The sequence below is a fragment of the Megalops cyprinoides genome, chromosome 3 (assembly GCF_013368585.1).
Source record: "Megalops cyprinoides isolate fMegCyp1 chromosome 3, fMegCyp1.pri, whole genome shotgun sequence".
NCBI classification, from domain to species: Eukaryota; Metazoa; Chordata; class Actinopteri; order Elopiformes; family Megalopidae; genus Megalops; species Megalops cyprinoides.
The window spans coordinates 54,465,469-54,482,838 of record NC_050585.1 but is presented as its reverse complement, the minus strand read 5'-3'; the positions used below and the strand labels follow the sequence as shown (position 1 = coordinate 54,482,838).

Sequence of the window (17,370 nt, the reverse complement as noted above, 5' to 3'; positions counted from 1 at the left end):
CATTGAGGTGCAATTGTGTTTATTCTTCTTATTCAGCATTCAAAGGTTGTATGATCCAGCAGAGGATACTACAGAATTATGACAGGAAGGGAGAAATGCCACATTTTTACTAAGGCTTTAAGACCTTCACACCAAATGATATTCCATCAGTTTTTGTTTGGTCAGAGTTTATAAATATATAAATACAGACATACTGAACTGACCAGCGGTGAGGTCTAAATAAAGTGGTGCGGCTGGAGTAAAACTCTGATTTAAACAGTGTGTGAAGCCACCTCCGTCCCCTGTGGACTCTGAGCCACACTTCATTATGAGAATCTGCCATCACTGCATGGGCTGGATCCCTCAGTCTCTTTAAAGCCCAGAAGTGGCCTTCCATAGTTCATGTGTTCATCTTTCAGCACAGTGAGCAGTGCTGATCCATCTCTGCATGCTGGCCCAGTGACCCGTGACCCCGTGACCCGTGACCCGTGACCCCGTGACTCAGTCACCTCAGCTGCCCAGGGCCTGGCTGGTCAGAGCCTTGCGGGTGAGCTCGTATGCCAGGAAGAGAGCACCGTTGGAGGGGAAGGCGCGCAGGACAGTGGGAGTGAGACCACAGTACAGGGCAAGACAACCTGAAACAAACATAATCCCGTCATACAACACTCAACACTCAACACTCAACACTCAACACACATCACACATCACACATCACACATCACACAACACTCAACACTCAACACTCAACACTCAACACACAACACACAACACTCAACACTCAACACTCAACACTCAACACTCAACACACAACACACAACACACAACACTCAACACTCAACACTCAACACTCAACACTCAACACACAACCTCCAACGCCTGCTCATATTTCTGTTAGTCTCACATTCACTGAGCGCTTAGGGAGGCTCACCCTCTGAGCGTAGGATGCTAATCAGGGTCAGGAAGAAGCCGGCCTGTTTGCCAGCCATGGACAGCACCTGGATGCGAGACTTCACCGAGTCGATGGGGTACACAGCCAGCCAAAAGAAAGCGCCTCCGATTCCTCCACTCACCACCAGTGGGAGTGCCTCTGCAAAGGGGGGGAGACATGCAGAGATGTTGGAATCCACAATTCCTGTAAATACATTACATTATTGTCATTTAGCAGGCAATAATCCAGAGCTACTTAAGATTGTATCCATTTCTACAGCTGGATACTTACTGAGGCAACTGTGGTTTAAGTGCATTGTCCAAGAGTACAACAGCAGTGCCCCAGCCGGGAATTGAGCCGGCAACCTTTCTTTACTTTTCTTTGCTCCTTACCACTACACCACACTGCTGCACTGCAATCTGTTTCTCTCCCAGTGGTTGACCAGAGAGCTCTCTTTCTTTATCCCCCCCCCCCCCTCTCTGTCTCTGTATCTCCCGCTTCTCCCCCACCTCTCTCTCCCATACCACCCGAGCAGAAAACATATCTGCTTCCCATTCTCTAAATCCTATGTGGCTCCCATGAGCTGAACTCACTCGGTGTCACTGCATCACCCTGCATCGCGGACAAGCCCCCAGCCATCACTACTGAACAGGGCGAACAGGGCAAACAGGGGGAACGCTTCACCCTCTGATCTGACCATTACACCTGTGCCCCCACTGTGGAAAGGGGAGCCCGCAAATACAGCCTGAGAAAGGAAGCCATCAGCCAGCCCTACAGAGCCTACGACTCCACAGAAACAGAGATCAGGCCACAGAGGTCAGGGGGCAGAGGGCAGGCAGTAGGGTTGGGCTATGTCAAGGCATAGGGTGACAACATTCACTTTAAATTATGACTAGATTGTTATATTAATTATGTTGAGACTAGACAAACCTGATAATACAGAACACAATGATGATCAAAAAACCTTCTAAAAGTTTTATTAGTAAATATGGTAACTGTGAGCCACGGATTCAGCTAGTCATTAGCGATGTCACTGAGCAGAATGGGACACTCCCGTGACAATACAAAGGTTTGTCATACTCCCATCTTTGGATGAAACTCACTTTCTATGACGTCAACAGGTAACAGGTAACAGTTAACGTGACTGACATCAATCAGCTCTCTTCTGTTAGGTTTGACCCGGAGAAATTGCAAAATGGCCACAGCTGTGGTTGTTTTTTCAGGCTGGGAGGAAACACGCTTTCTACTCTCTCCCTGTGATAGAGCAGCATGTGAACGCAGTGTAATCTGATCCCCCCACTGTCACATTAGTGATAAACAGCGGCATCTATATGCACAATACTCACTGCCTCTGCTGCTGAAGGCAGTGTGCTGCCACTAAACCGAAATGAGAACATCACTCCTCTCATCACGGGCTCAGCTCTGTCTCCCAGCTGGTGCACAGGCTGAGTGCAGGTCGCGGTTTACTGTCATAAATACGCGTATTTAAATACATTAAAGCACTATTTTGAAGTCACAGTTATGGAAATCATGCTGGTGACATGTTAGAAATATCACAGTGTCTGATGCTATGGGCTGTTGGCTCAGGCCTGGCAAGCTGCTGCCTCCTGTGAATATTTCACACTTGAGCTCGGCACATCTGTCTGGTCCCTGTGCACGGGGCACGAGGGAGGGCCTACCCAGATCATCCTTGGAGCTTCCCGGCTGGGTGAAGAGGCTCCTGCTGATCTCATACCCCCCAAAGAAGAAGAAGTACCCGGGCACCTCCCTGAGCCAGGTGCTGCTCATGCCCTGGAATAGGCCGCTCGGCCCCTCCCTCTGCAGAATGCCTTTAACGATGGACCAGGTGGAGCTGAGCAGAGAGCAGAGAGCCCGTTACCACGGCAGCAAGGAGCATTGTGACCTCACAACTCCAAGCTGTGACTTCACAATCAGGAGGCTGACAGATTCGGTGCACGGAACACTGATACTCACACTCGGCAGGACAGAGAGGTTTTGCCTGCGGCCCTCATCTCATGCAGGGCCTGCATGCGGCACTTCACCAGCTCTGTGGGACACAGCACCAGCGAGGAGAAGACTGAGGCCAAGGAGCCTGCAGCTGCGTTCTGCAGATCACTGAGAGACAGAGAGAGCACTGAGACTCACAGAACACTGAGACACAGAGAGAGCACTGAGAGAGAGCACTGAGACTCACAGAGAGAACACTGAGACACAGAGAGCACTGAGACTCACAGAGAGCACTGAGAGAGAACACTGAGACTCACAGAGAGAGCACTGAGAGAGCACTGAGACTCACAGAGAGAGCACTGAGAGAGAGCACTGAGACTCACAGAGAGAGCACTGAGACACAGAGAGCACTGAGACTCACAGGGAGAGCACTGAGACTCACAGAGAGAGCGCTGAGACTCACAGAGAGAGCACTGAGACTCAGAGAGCACTGAGAGAGAACACTGAGACTCACAGAGAGAGCACTGAGACACAGAGAGCACTGAGACTCACAGAGAGAGCACTGAGACTCACAGAGAGAGCACTGAGACACAGAGAGAGAACACTGAGACACAGAGAGCACTGAGACTCACAGAGAGCACTGAGAGAGAACACTGAGACACACAGAGAGCACTGAGACACAGAGAGAGCACTGAGAGAGAGCACTGAGACACAGAGAGCACTGAGAGAGAACACTGAGACTCACAGAGAGAGCACTGAGACACAGAGAGCACTGAGACTCACAGAGAGAGCACTGAGAGAGAGCACTGAGACTCACAGAGAGAGCACTGAGACACACAGAGAGCACTGAGAGAGAGCACTGAGACACAGAGAGAGCACTGAGACACAGAGAGAGAACACTGAGACACAGAGAGCACTGAGACTCACAGGGAGAGCACTGAGAGAGAGCGCTGAGACACAGAGAGAGCACTGAGACACAGAGAGAGATAAAGGAGCACTCAGACGATCAAAAGCAGGATAAATGAAGGGCAGATGGAGATCCTGTCTGCCTCCCGTCCCTCTAACACGTGCCTCTCTGGCCCCTTCCTCCTCACCTGAGATCGGAGACGCTCTCTAACCCGCAGACCCTGGCGGTGAGCTGCTGGCAGCTTCCGTAGCAGGCGAAGAGCACGGCGTTCTCTGCCACGTTGGCCAGGAGGGCGGGCACAGTGCCCTGATACAGCCCCCACAGCCCGTCCTGCCGCTGCGTCTTCAGGAAGCAGTCCAGGAAGCCACGGTACAGGCCGGGAAACGTCTGCAGCTTCGTCTTCACTGTGTCAAACGGCTGTCCGCTCACCACACAGGCTACCCCGCCTGCATAGACCAGCACACACACATCTGTTAGTGCTCTTCAGCATGACGAATACAATCTACACAGCTCCAATGTCCAATGTCTATGAGAACATACAGCAAGATCAATTTTAATCTTACAAGGATAGGTCAGGCTACAGCAGTACTTCACACATGTAATAAAAATCTACAATTTGCAAAAGGACACCACATCCTTAGCCATTTGGTCACATTATGAAATTGTCCCTACTAATCAGCATTGACAGGGCCGTTTTTTCTTCATGCACTGGTTCAGCTGGTAAAGCCTGCCGCTCGGAGCCGCCATCACTTGCCTGCGGCCCCCGCCGTGAGGTTGATGAACGCGTCGATGACAGGATGCAGCGTCCCCTCCGGAGCCATGCGGTCAGCCGCGCACACGGACCGGGCGGCAGCGTCACCTGAACACGCAGTCAGGTACATTTATACCGGTAACCATGTTACGGGTAATACCTGATTGACCTTTTAAAAGAAAAATACTGCGTCTTGCGTGTACATCAAGGTTATAGTATGGTATTAGTGGTAATGTCAACCAATATTACAACATTAATATCATCTAATGTTGTCCCTTGACTGGTGTCTTAAGCAGATTTACACTTGAACATTCAAAATTCGGCATTTCGCACCTAGGTCGGTCCATATATCGTCCGTTTTAATATATGACAGAATAAAAGTTTTTACTTACTGTGTCACAGTTTCAGCTGATGATAGTGTAATGACAAAAGCGCAAAAAAGAATTTCAAGTACGAGACCTCAAACCAAACTAACTGGTCACTGGTTTAAATTATGTTTCAAAAATAATTAAAACCCAAAAAGAGGTGTATGCCGCTAAACACACAAAAATCGGTGTTTCCAAGGAGCATGTCTCAGTCAAACAGGCGCAATCCCGACTACAAAAAAATCATTTGCTTCGGTGTTCCTAGCAGACATGGGATCTGCATGACGATAAGTACTCAAGAGTTCAAGAGGGTAGAGAAAACATTTGCATACAGAACTGTAAGAACACCGTGATTTCACAACAGCTTCGAGCTGGCTCTGAATAGAATTGAGTTTAAAGTAATCAAAACACTAACAGTTAATCGCAATTGAAGGGATTACCGACAGAGAACAATAAATACAGAAAATCAAATGGAAACGTGTTGTATTTACATCCACTTACACACACACGCACACACTTACTTATAGCATATATATCCACCCAGATATATTTGCACCGCGTACAGAGACACACACGTCTTTTACATTCATATTTGGGAAATGTTTTCATTCAAATGCGAAAAACTTTGTAAACCAAAAACTGTTAGCAAGTTCCAGTTGATAGGATACCTCCAGCTGAATATCAATGGTTGTTTCTTCTTCCAACCACACACGTAACAGCAGAAATGAACAAAAATGAGGGCTTAATCAATACTGTGTCTGAGAATGCAGATTGCGAACGGTTCCATCAGGGTTTATGGATGTGCTAAGCAAATATCAACCGTAACCAAATAAAGTTATGCATGATTTAGCCAGAAAATAGTGCGATACTTATCTCACACTTTTAAAACCCCTTAATGGGAGGAAATGCTTCGCCGCTCGGTTTAACAGTATTGCCTTTTATTAGAAAATTAATCTGGTTTCCCCCAAAAATATATACATATTGCAAGGGTCGCTTCTAGATCTCTTTCCTCTGTTCTAAAACTCCGTGATTAGAACGAAATGACTGGTTCTTACAGCACACTCGAAGATTTTTATTATATAGGGTCATTTTCCCCGCGACTCAGACAAAACCGCATTGTATTTTACTCATTTATTTCCTTAAGGACGGAACTAAAGCAGCACTTCCTGCTCCGACCACACGGTGGAGCAATTGATTAAAAATGAAACACCCTCGAATTGCGATGGTACTCGCCGTTCACCATTCTGACAGGAGAACATAACCAGAAAGGGAAGTTTGAGAACAAATTTTAAGAGCTTTTTACTTTTTTACTTTACTTTTAAAAACCTAGCATGATAGTAGCTAGTAGTTATCAGGTTTGCTAACTTTGGCCAAATATTTTTTAACAAAGATCTGTTAACAAATCTGACGTGAGATTGCGCAAGGCAAGGTGAGAGCCTGAGAGTTCAGGTTCTATATGTTCTGTTAGTTAACGGGACATTTTGCCACACAAAATGATAAATATCTCAAAAATAGTGTGGGTATTGGCATAAAAAGCACATGCAATTTCCAGATGAAGGTATTAGCCAAGTTTGGAAAGTGTACCTGAAAAGCCGTAGGTGGAGTTGCATGTAGAAAGTTAGATGGAATAATGATAAGATGAAATAGGATGAACAGTAAGCCAACTCATTATGCTTAACTGTTTCCCAGAAATGTCTCTTTCCTTTTGATAGAAGCACTAATTAACTAACTGTTTATGCTTTCATTCATGTGCAGTGCAGCCAATGATGTTTACAGAGCTATATTATGATACAACCGACTGACAGCAGGCTGTAGAATTTAATCACAATTTCTGAATGATTTATGGCTTGCTTATTTGCCAGATGAGAACTTACCCCCATTCTGACAGTGGAATTCAGGTTTGTCAAAAAGAATAGCTGTTGTGGTACAGGCAGCCTCATGTGTGACACTCACAAGAAAAGTGAGGCTTTTCTCCTTTTCAGTAACATGTTGCACTTGAGTATATAACAACCAGGCATGCTACTATTACTGTAGAAACTGACAGCCCTGAGCATTATTTTGAGTAAATGTCTTCTCCAGAATTTTCTCCAGTTATTTGCTACTCTCACTTAAATCTCACTAACTGTCAGTTGCTCCAAGAATAGCAGGTCCAGTGCTTGCTTGGTTAAATTAACTGTCTGTAAAGGAACAGAAAAATGTAGATGGGAGACCCATCAAGTGGCCTAAAAGAGCTGATGGTTTAGTCAATTAAGCAATGAAATTCCACTCACTCTCTTAACTGAAGTGCTCTAAAGAAAGGAATTGTCAGAATGTTTCACAGAGAATGATACAAAGAGTCAATGTGAGTCATGACGGATGGCATTTAACATGAATTCAAAAGGGAAAAAGATGACGGTGATACAGAAAATCGCCCAGAGTGACAGTGTTAAAATGTGACCCATTTATTGGTTTATGAACAAAGAGATGTCTCCATACAACACCTTACAGATACGGTACTGGCATTGTGTATTAGATTTGATCTTTATATAATGAAAAACAACAACAATACCACAGTCCCTGAAAGTAAATGTTCTTTGTCTATTTTGCATAAAGTGAGAGTCAAACAAACCTAAAGTCTCCTCTCACACCATCTGTCTGCTGACCATGGGAGGTGCACTTACTATAGCAGGGCGTTACTCTGGAGTACGGCTGGCCGTAGCAGGGCGTTACTCTGGAGTACGGCTGGCCATAGCAGGGCGTTACTCTGGAGTAGGGCAGAGCCTGCCTGTCAATCCTTTTGCACCTGATGTTAAGCTGTTCAGATCTGGGGTAAAGCAAGTGCTGAAACTGATACAGGATTTCCATGGTAACTGGAAGCAAGAGACCTGGGGAGGAAGAGCAGATCCAAAGTAAAAAAGGGAGTGCACACAGAAAGGCAGAATCTGGCTATTCTCAAAAATAAACACATACAAAAGACGTTCACTTTCGATGGTACTGCTTGTGCTCTCTGCTTTTCCACCAATTTAAAAAAAAACACTTGCTGTGGGTGCTGGTAGAGCTTCCTCTGGTATTATTTCTGAAATATATAACTTTGCTCTGGACAATATTCTTAAAGTATTACAAAACAATGAATTCATGCCTTTTTATATTATAACATTTTCTGAGCATAGTTAACCAGGAGTAGGAATAATTATGGAGAGAACTGTCTACAGAGAGAGAAAAGCAGAGGCTTGTCAAATGCTGCACCTTTGTCCATAAGGACCAATATAGGCACGCATTATGAAGGGCCAAAGTATGGCTGAACCTTGCAGATGTTACTGTTGGAAGGAGTGACATTAGAATTAGGCTTAATTTACATTACATTACATTACATTACATTACATTACATTCATTTAGCAGACACTCTTATGCAGGGCAGCTTCCAGCACAAGAGAATAGAAGTGCCTCCATTCAAACTGAATGAGCAACAGTGTCAGACCAGGCTAACAGCACTCCCAGACCAGTGATTGTGAGCATAACACTGTTCAAGCCCTACCACAAGTTAACTTCTGTAATCTGACTAGGCAATGGAGCCAAGTACAGTACAATATATCAGTCACGAGATCACAGAACCCAAAATACATCACAATACTACACATAAAATAAACACCAAATACCAGAGGTAGCAGGTGTTAGGGGGCGGGATTGAGGTAGAACCGAGATGCAGTCTGAAGAGATGGGTCTAATTTTAGAGTTGTTTGGATTTCATTTCTGTTTGTCTAAGAAGGGCTGTAGTACAACCAGCTGCCTTCCCACAGAATACAATGGGACTGACAGAACAGGTAGTAGCAAGCGGCAAGATTTTTTTAGGTGGACCATTTCATGTAGTTCAGACTAATTTCCTGAAGAATATAGTCTTGTCCTAGCGGAGCTAGGGGTTTGCATTTCCTGTATTTAATACATGCATTTGTTTTCTAATCTTATTTTGAAAGAAAATAAATTACTCTTCAGTGTGGAGGTATTGACTGCCATTGACATGACTGTACACCACTGGACTTAACAAACACCCCCCTCTGCTGGTATGTGCTGGTATCTGCAGTTCCTGAGATTACAGGCCTGAGTTTAGGAATCCTGCCCTCTACTGGCAAGTCTTTCATTTCTTACCTCAAGCAAAAAGTCCAAGCATGCAAGAGCCAGCAAGAGCCAGCTGGGAGAAAATAAACTGATCAAAAATGGCGAATACAGTCAAAGTGCATAGGGACACTTACAACAGGTCTAAAGGTGTAATTGTTTATTTCCATACCATAGCATCCTAAACATAAAAAAGAAAAAAATACATCTTTCAATGCAAATAAGTAAGAAATGCCACCATTAGAAATGGAACCAGACCACACAGGTACAGGAATTTAGTTTTTTTTTACCCCTTTGAGAGAAGACAGTTTATAACTCCGTGAGTTGCACCCCTCTGAAGAAGTGGGAGAAGAGGGTTAGGAGACAGCAAACACGACCAGTGGACATTACCTTCTTGTATTTGATTGTCGGCCTCTCGGCCTTGAACAGGTAGGGCTTCCGGTTGGTATCAATCAGGTTGTTCCACATCTCCACCTGATTTCTGCCATCTCTGTTGCCTGGACTCGGGTTCTGGGTCTTGATTTTGGGCCTGTGTTCAGAGCAGAGCAGGAATAACCCAATAATCCTACTCTGCTCTACACGCCCAGCGTCATTTTCGCTCTCTGATGGGCTTTCTACCAATTTCCTTTGACCTTTGGATTAAGTATTATGAACTCGTGTTCACTCTTTCGCATTTAAAGCTTTCATTTCCACGAAACAGGACATTAAATGTGACCGGTGTTTGCGCTTTGATGGCCTCGGAACCGGAACCCCTTTGCCAATATAACTACGACCGTTTAACGAAATTAAATTGATTATCAAAATTTGTTGAAGGTTTTTCGAGACACTTTATACAATACTCATTTTAATATCACACTACACACACACAAATTATCAAAGATGTCCATACCTATTCGAATAACAGAGGTATTTTTATAGTTCTCAGCTAGGGGAGCCCACAGTCGGCCATATTCGCACTAATGCGCGCATTGATGCTTTTGGGGCTACAAGATCGCAGTACGATTCATAATTTCATTCCGGAATATTTAACTAATACACTGGCTACTTCCGACCCTACGTGTTCTATAGTTCATAATGGACGCGCAAAATCAGACCCGAAGGCCAGTTAAAACTATGTGATTACTGCAGGTTCATGACCAGGCAATATCTACAATTTTGAAAAATAGAAAAAAAACGACTTCTAATAAATGAGAAATCAGAATTAAGAATACGTTTGTGCATTATGACAACTAATAATGTAAAGTCACAAAAGTGTCACGTAAAACGAATAACGGCTTATTTTGCGATTGGGGAGCTGCTATTCCAAAGTTACCTTAACGGCAAATCGGTTGAATGGAAATATGAGCTTGAACTGATTGTTTTTACTTGTCCTTTTAAATGTAACGCGTTGTTTGTTCCTAAATATCGACACAATTACGCACTGCTACAATATGATCTGACTGATATTCAATAACACCATCTGTGATGCCCTCACGACACAGAGTCACACAAAACCGACGCTGTGACTGTGATCTCCGTGATTGGTATGTTATAGTTTTGAAGTAGTTCTGTTTTAGTCACCGATTTACTTCGGCAATAGTAAATAATGTAAAACCAAGCCTATACAGTGGATCTTAATTAAATTGACCCGAATCGATAGACTCGCCTGAGACTACAGTCTGAGAGGTCAGTTCAACTCAGTGTGACTTTATTTACCCATACTGGGTAATTAAGAAGGCAACGTTCCGGGAGATTCTCCACACATGAAGCAACGAAAGCACCATGTACAGGTGCCACATTAAACATCCTCACACGTAAAACAAACCCGAGATAACATGATTGCCAGGGTCTAGGTTTTTAAAGAGCAAGTGCACAGACAGATACGAAAGCAAGTCCAGGTTATAAGTGCAAAGTAGCCGAGCGCAATGATTATGTGCGTGTTAGTCATGGGAATTCTGGCTCTTTTTAGTGAGCCAGATCATTTGGCTCAGCTCAGCAATAAGAGCCGGCTCTTTCGGCTCCCAAATGGCTCTTCATTTAATACCGCTTCTGGCTTTTATAATTCAGCCAAATTTAGCAATGTTTTCACCTATTGGTATGTGTGCACGTATATCACTTTTATCAATGTAATTATACTAAACCTTCTAATTTCCAAAATACCCTTATTTTACATTATGTTTGATATAAAAACATTAATGTGAAAACATGATACTTGTCTGTCATCACACGTGATTGGTCGCACGGTACGCACATCAACACAACATTCAGTCAGTGCATGGCGTGCATGTGGCCGAGCAGAGTGGCGAAAAGATCACCCTATTATTTTGTCTTGTAATAATTAATAAACAAAAAAGAAAGAAAAAGAAATCGGCTCTCAGACGGGAGCTCTCATCGTTCACGAAAGGAGCCGGCTCATAGAGCCGACTCTTTCGCGACATACACATCAGTAGTGCGTGTTTGGGTGTTAGCGCTGAGCACAGGGATGCTTTCGGGTTGAATGCAGCTTTCCTTCTGCTGGTGCTGCAGTTCGGTCAGCAGATCTGTCCACTGGGGGATGCAGAAGCCCGCTGCTCACGCACAGCCCGGTCAGCACATCCAGAGCCTGTTCGTTCCACTTCCAACACGTCAGCATGGTTTGTCCGCAACAACCTGTAATCCAGCAGCACGATAAACTAGCTACACCAGCCGGCCGCCATAGATAAACCAGCAGCAACGTGAAGCATTCATTTACTGAATCAAACACGCATGTAGTGCGGTTTATCCAAACTTCCTAGTTTTCTTAATGCTTCACGCTTTGTTTTAAACACTACAGTTGTTTGACTACAATTACAAACACAATATAACATTAAAACTTTGAATGGGGGCAGACACTCCTAACTTCCATACCTACCATTTTCTACAAACACATGGGACCGGCAGAAAATGGCGACGGTACAGTGCAATAACACCCTCTGACCACTAGGTGGCTTCATTTCCCCATAACTATGTATCATATAGAGACCCGATAATGAGTACATGAAAGCAATATTTTGTCGAGTATCACATAAACATATATTTTAAATCTGATACACTTTCAAACTCCAAGTAAAGTTGAACACAACAGAACACATCTGAACATGTGCCAATCTATCTATAAATCTATAATAGCCACCTGAATATCTGAGTGTTTGGTGCATAAAAGTGAGTGAGTGTGTATGTATGTGTGTGTGTGTGTGTGTGTGTGCGCTCACATATACACACACACACACACACACACAGGCACTGATGCATGTACACACACTCTTATACACACTTATACACAGGGACTCATGCAGGTATGCAAGTACTCATGGATATATACACATAACCACACAAATATACAAAGGCAATTACATATATACACACAATCACGCATACAGACATGCACGCTTACACACACACACACACACACACACACACACACACACACACACAGCACAACCTCCTGACATCCAGACTTTTTCTGAGAAACCTCGTCAGTAACTGCCACATCTTTGGGTTCATTGGTTAAGTCTGTCAGTACATTTTACCTTAAATGTCCCCTTATTTTCTAAAGGTCAGTGGCACGCTGGTATGAACCGATAACCACTGAAGGGGAAAGGAAGCGAAACACAAAGCCGTTCCGTGCGTGTCTGCAGCACAAATAAAATTGACCTCACAGATCCAATCACCGTAAACATCCGGTTTATGCTGCTCTCCTCCTCATGCGTTATACAATATTTATGGGGATGAAGCGCAACTCCATTCTTCTCGAGCTAACTATCCAGTAATCTATCGCCTCCATCCATGTGGTTCAGGGAAATGGAACTGTAACCCGGCGGTCAGAGAGACCCGCCCAGCCACGCCGCTGGTGGTGCCCTGTGTTTTCGGCGTGGTGCTTCGGTCTGTAGACTGTCGCCGCAGAGTACGGCTGTCGCGCCGCTTCTCCGATCCTGGAAAAACGTAAAACTCCTTGATCCTGGAAAAACTTCGAAAAGTGTAGCTGAAGGCACCGAAATCAAACACCTTGAAAAACGTTACTGTGTCTGAGCATATTTTCCTTCCGGACGCTCCGTCATGGCTAAATTCCCGACATGGACTTTCTTGATAATCTGTCTGCTGGCTTTAGAAGGTACGTACAGCGGGTTTGCGATGGGCCCAGCCCCGTATTTTGCTGACGTGGGAGCTCTTATTTAAAAACATAACGGAACTCTGATTTTAACACATTAAGAAGGGCACGGATTAGCGTTTTCTGCATGCATACCGAACCGTGATATTTGGCCAAATAAATGGAATAACTTCCGTTTAAATGGCCGGGTGGTCACTATTTGTTTATAATATTTAAAGCCACCCTTGTGTTGGCAACAGACAGTCGTTTCATTCTCAATGCGCCATGTATTTCACGTTTTTGATACCAGTGAAGAGAAGCGTATGCCAGCTCGGGCATGGCTGTTTTTCTCCAGTCATCATGAAAGTGAAGTCATTGTGGAGAGTGTGTTGCGTGACTGCCTGCAAGCTCAGCGGTATTTTACAGCCCAGGGGGTGAAAGCTGGGGGTGGGGGCTGTTTAGGGGCTATGTGAGGTCAGAGAGGGGAAGCCGCCCCGTACACATCCACCGAGCAACCCTAAAGAAAGACAGAGACAAACAAACATTGCAACATTCTGTCACAAAGTGCAAACGGTAGAATCAACCACTTTTCGGGTCTGTTGCGTTTTCAGTGGAGAAATGGCCTGATATCCTAATGTTGTTATAGGAAAAGTCTGAATAATGCGAGATGAATCGGAGGATTACGGCTCACCTGGGCGCCACTGTGCCATCCAATCCTAATGAAGTTACTGAGGAAAACTGAAAATAGCTTACCAATATACTGTATATGTATATACTGTATATATAAAGTATATTATATACATTATATATTATATACATTAAATATATATTTTATTATATTATTCACATAATCCTGAACTGAAGAGATGATACATACTGATAAAATGATTAAACACGTTTCAGTTGTTTTGCATCATTAATTATTTATCCCAAATTTTGTATGCCAGGTGATTGGGTTTCATTGATGAAGTATATATTTGTGAGATAGCCAGGAAAATAGCATCCCCGTTTAAATCAGCAAAGCTGCTGAATTTAAATTAAGAACGTTTGAATTGGCATTTGGTGTTTGTTTTCTCTGAAGTTATAGGGCAGAATACTGACTGCGTGATATCGACTTGACACGGCAGTTAAACACTGTATAGGTAAAAGCTTCATTCTCTCCTGGGCCGTTCATGGACATACATTCCAAATATGGATAAAGGGCTTTTCCCCACATTAATCTCTGCAATGAGAAGTTGAGTTTGCCAGATAAACACTTACAGATGAGTGCACATGAGGAAATACAGTTGTTAATGGACTAAAAAAGTTAATGGACAGTTTACACAGGACATGGTACTGTGCTACAAATACTGCTGTATCTCTGGAGAGAATGCAGATGTAAACATTACACATCCCTGTCCTGGTCAGACTTGTGGTCTGTGTCACTAAGGCAGATTTACTGAGTTGAATGCTTTGCAAACAAAAAAGTCCATCTTTTAAGTTTCAGGAGGCAAACTCTTACTATGGCAAAACATTAAGACAAGTGAACCAACTAGGTAATGTGTGGTTCCTGTCTGTGAGTGTGTCAGAGTTTGTGACTGCTGTCTGTGAGTGTTCAGAGTGTGTCAGAGTTTGTGACTGCTGTCTGTGAGTGTTCAGAGTGTGTCAGAGTTTGTGACTGCTGTCTGTGAGTGTTCAGAGTGTGTCAGAGTTTGTGACTGCTGTCTGTGAGTGTTCAGAGTGTGTCAGAGTTTGTGACTGCTGTCTTTGAGAGCCCCACTGTGCTCTGTGTTAACGTGGAGGTTTAGGAGCGCTTGGGCCGGCACACTGCTCTGCTGCTCCCCTTGTCAGTGTCAGTGTTAGCAGTGCAGACAGTGTGTCCGGGCTGTGTAGCCTGTGTGTGCCGCTGTGGTGACAGCATTACCCAGAACCCAGCAGACAGTGAAAACCACCCCCTCAGTTTCAACGTGCTCATGCAGGATAAAAATATAATCATGGTGTCGGGGGAGGGGAACAGCCTGTCGTTCGGTTCCTGGATTGTTGAAGACAGCGATCGCTCAGGCCGTGATGCTGTTTCTGTTGGATTAACAGGTTTTGTGTCCTTAATTGCAGGCCTGTCCCAGGACTTTGACCTGTCCGACGCTCTGTTCGACAACGTGCCCACCAAAGCGCGTACGTATCACCCACCGTACAGCGGTCAGCCGCGACTCAGGGCCTGACAGTGACCTCTCACCACCCTGCTGCAGACATCATGTGCTGCTGACAATGCACAGATTTCAGCCAATAACAGTCCTTTGCTATTGGAAGGAAAGTCTTTTGATTGGTTCATAGGTATCGGTGATTGACAGCACATATTTGCTGCACCCACAATAGGATACATTGTTCAGTCTGACTCTGTCTGTAGTGAGAGCTAAAATCTCCGAGCCTGTACTGCCTGCTGAACCCAGCACAACCCTGTCATCCTGCAGCACATTGCAGCCGCTGAGCCAGGGTGCTGCTTGTTATGAGTCCCTGTAACATGATTATTGTGTTTTGCTACAGCCGCAGCCACGCCCAAACCCAGACCAGCAAGACCGGGAGGAGGAGGTCTGATCCACACGCCTTCACCTGTCTGTTGTGTGCTCTAAACCTGCACTGTAATGAACCGCACCGCGCTGTAATGAACCGCACCGCGCTGTAATGAACCGCACTGCACTGTAATGTTCTGCACCGCGCTGTAATGTTCTGCACCACGCTGTAATGAACCGCACCGCGCTGTAATGAACCGCACTGCGCTGTAATGTTCTGCACCACGCTGTAATGAACCGCACCGCGCTGTAATGAACCACACCACGCTGTAATGAACCTCACCACGCTGTAATGAACTGCACCACACTGTAATGAACTGCACCACACTGTAATGAACCGCACCACGCTGAAATGAACCGCAACGCACTATAATGAACCGCACCGCGCTGTAATGAACCGCACCGCGCTGTAATGAACCGCACCGCGCTGTAATGAACCGCACCGTGCTGTAATGTTCTGCACCGCGCTGTAATGTTCTGCACCGCGCTGTAATGAACCGCACCGCGCTGTAATGTTCTGCACCGCGCTGTAATGAACCGCACCGCGCTGTAATGAACCGCACCGCGCTGTAATGAACCGCACCGCGCTGTAATGAACCTCACCGCGCTGTAATGAACCGCACCGCGCTGTAATGTTCTGCACCGCGCTGTAATGAACCGCACCGCGCTGTAATGAACCGCACCGCGCTGTGATGAACCGCACCGCGCTGTAATGAACCGCACCGCGCTGTAATGTTCTGCACCGCGCTGTAATGAACCGCACCGCGCTGTGATGAACCGCACCGCGCTGTAATGTTCTGCACCGCGCTGTAATGAACCGCACCGCGCTGTAATGAACCGCACCGCGCTGTAATGAACCGCACCGCACTGTAATGAACCTCACCACGCTGTAATGAACCGCACCACGCTGTAATGTTCTGCACCACGCTGTAATGAACCGCACCGCGCTGTAATGAACCGCACCGCGCTGTAATGAACCGCACCGCGCTGTAATGAACTGCACCACACTGTAATGAACCGCAACGCACTGTAATGAACCGCACTGCGCTGTAATGTTCTGCACCGTGCTGTAATGAACCGCACCGCACTGTAATGTTCTGCACCGCGCTGTAATGAACCGCACCGCACTGTAATGTTCTGCACCGCGCTGTAATGTTCTGCACCGCGCTGTAATGAACCGCACCGCGCTGTAATGAACTGCACTGCACTGTAATGTTCTGCACCGCGCTGTAATGAACCGCACCGCGCTGTAATGAACCGCACTGCGCTGTAATGTTCTGCACCGCACTGTAATGTTCTGCACCGCGCTGTAATGAACCGCACTGCGCTGTAATGTTCTGCACCGCGCTGTAATGACCCGAACCGTGCTGTAATGAACCGCACCGCGCTGTAATGAACCGCACCGCGCTGTAATGAACCGCACTGCGCTGTAATGAACCGCACCGCGCTGTAATGTTCTGCACCACGCTGTAATGAAACGCACCGCGCTGTAATGAACCGCACCGCACTGTAATGTTCTGCACCGCGCTGTAATGAACCGCACCGCACTGTAATGTTCTGCACCGCGCTGTAATGAACCGCACCGTGCTGTAATGAACCGCACTGCACTGTAATGTTCTGCACCGCGCTGTAATGAACCACACCGCGCTGTAATGAACTGCACCGCGCTGTAATGAACCGCATTGCACTGTAATGTTCTGCACCGCGCTGTAATGAACCGCACCGCGCTGTAATGTTCTGCACCACGCTGTAATGAACCGCACCGCGCTGTAAT

General features: G+C 45.6%; 2 protein-coding genes across 3 annotated transcripts in view; one reads left to right on the top strand and one right to left on the bottom strand.

Annotated features, from left to right (window-relative positions):
* Positions 1-489: 489 nt before the first annotated feature.
* Positions 490-4,689, bottom strand: LOC118775671 (mitochondrial ornithine transporter 1-like). The gene is made up of 6 exons (XM_036525691.1): positions 4,516-4,689; positions 3,949-4,207; positions 2,882-3,022; positions 2,587-2,759; positions 908-1,066; positions 490-614 (listed from the first exon to the last, which is right to left on the bottom strand). Exons 1-6 carry the CDS (start codon positions 4,640-4,642, stop codon positions 490-492), a joined length of 984 nt encoding a protein of 327 aa, XP_036381584.1. The 5' UTR covers positions 4,643-4,689.
* An 8,234-nt stretch (positions 4,690-12,923) lies between these two features.
* The window catches only part of LOC118775092 (CD99 antigen-like protein 2), a 10,573-nt gene continuing 6,126 nt past the window's right edge, over positions 12,924-17,370 (top strand). Inside the window, exons 1-3 of one of the 2 annotated variants that reach the window (XM_036524808.1) lie at positions 12,924-13,074; positions 15,142-15,201; positions 15,571-15,615. In XM_036524808.1, coding sequence (XP_036380701.1) covers positions 13,020-13,074; positions 15,142-15,201; positions 15,571-15,615 — 160 coding nt within the window. In that variant the 5' untranslated portion in view covers positions 12,924-13,019. The remainder of the gene's footprint in view (positions 13,075-15,141; positions 15,202-15,570; positions 15,616-17,370) is intronic. The other variant, XM_036524809.1, reaches the window with a different exon arrangement.

Excerpts from the sequence above, each read along its gene's own strand:
- LOC118775671 (XM_036525691.1), bottom strand. The coding sequence starts at position 4,642 with ATGTACCTGACTGCGTGTTCAGGTGACGCTGCCGCCCGGTCCGTGTGC. Across the intron at positions 2,760-2,881 it reads ACCTCTCTGTCCTGCCGAGT|CTCCACCTGGTCCATCGTTA; the intron begins GTGAGTATCAGT and ends CTCTCTGCTCAG. Across the intron at positions 1,067-2,586 it reads AAGCTCCAAGGATGATCTGG|AGGCACTCCCACTGGTGGTG; the intron begins GTAGGCCCTCCC and ends CCCCCTTTGCAG.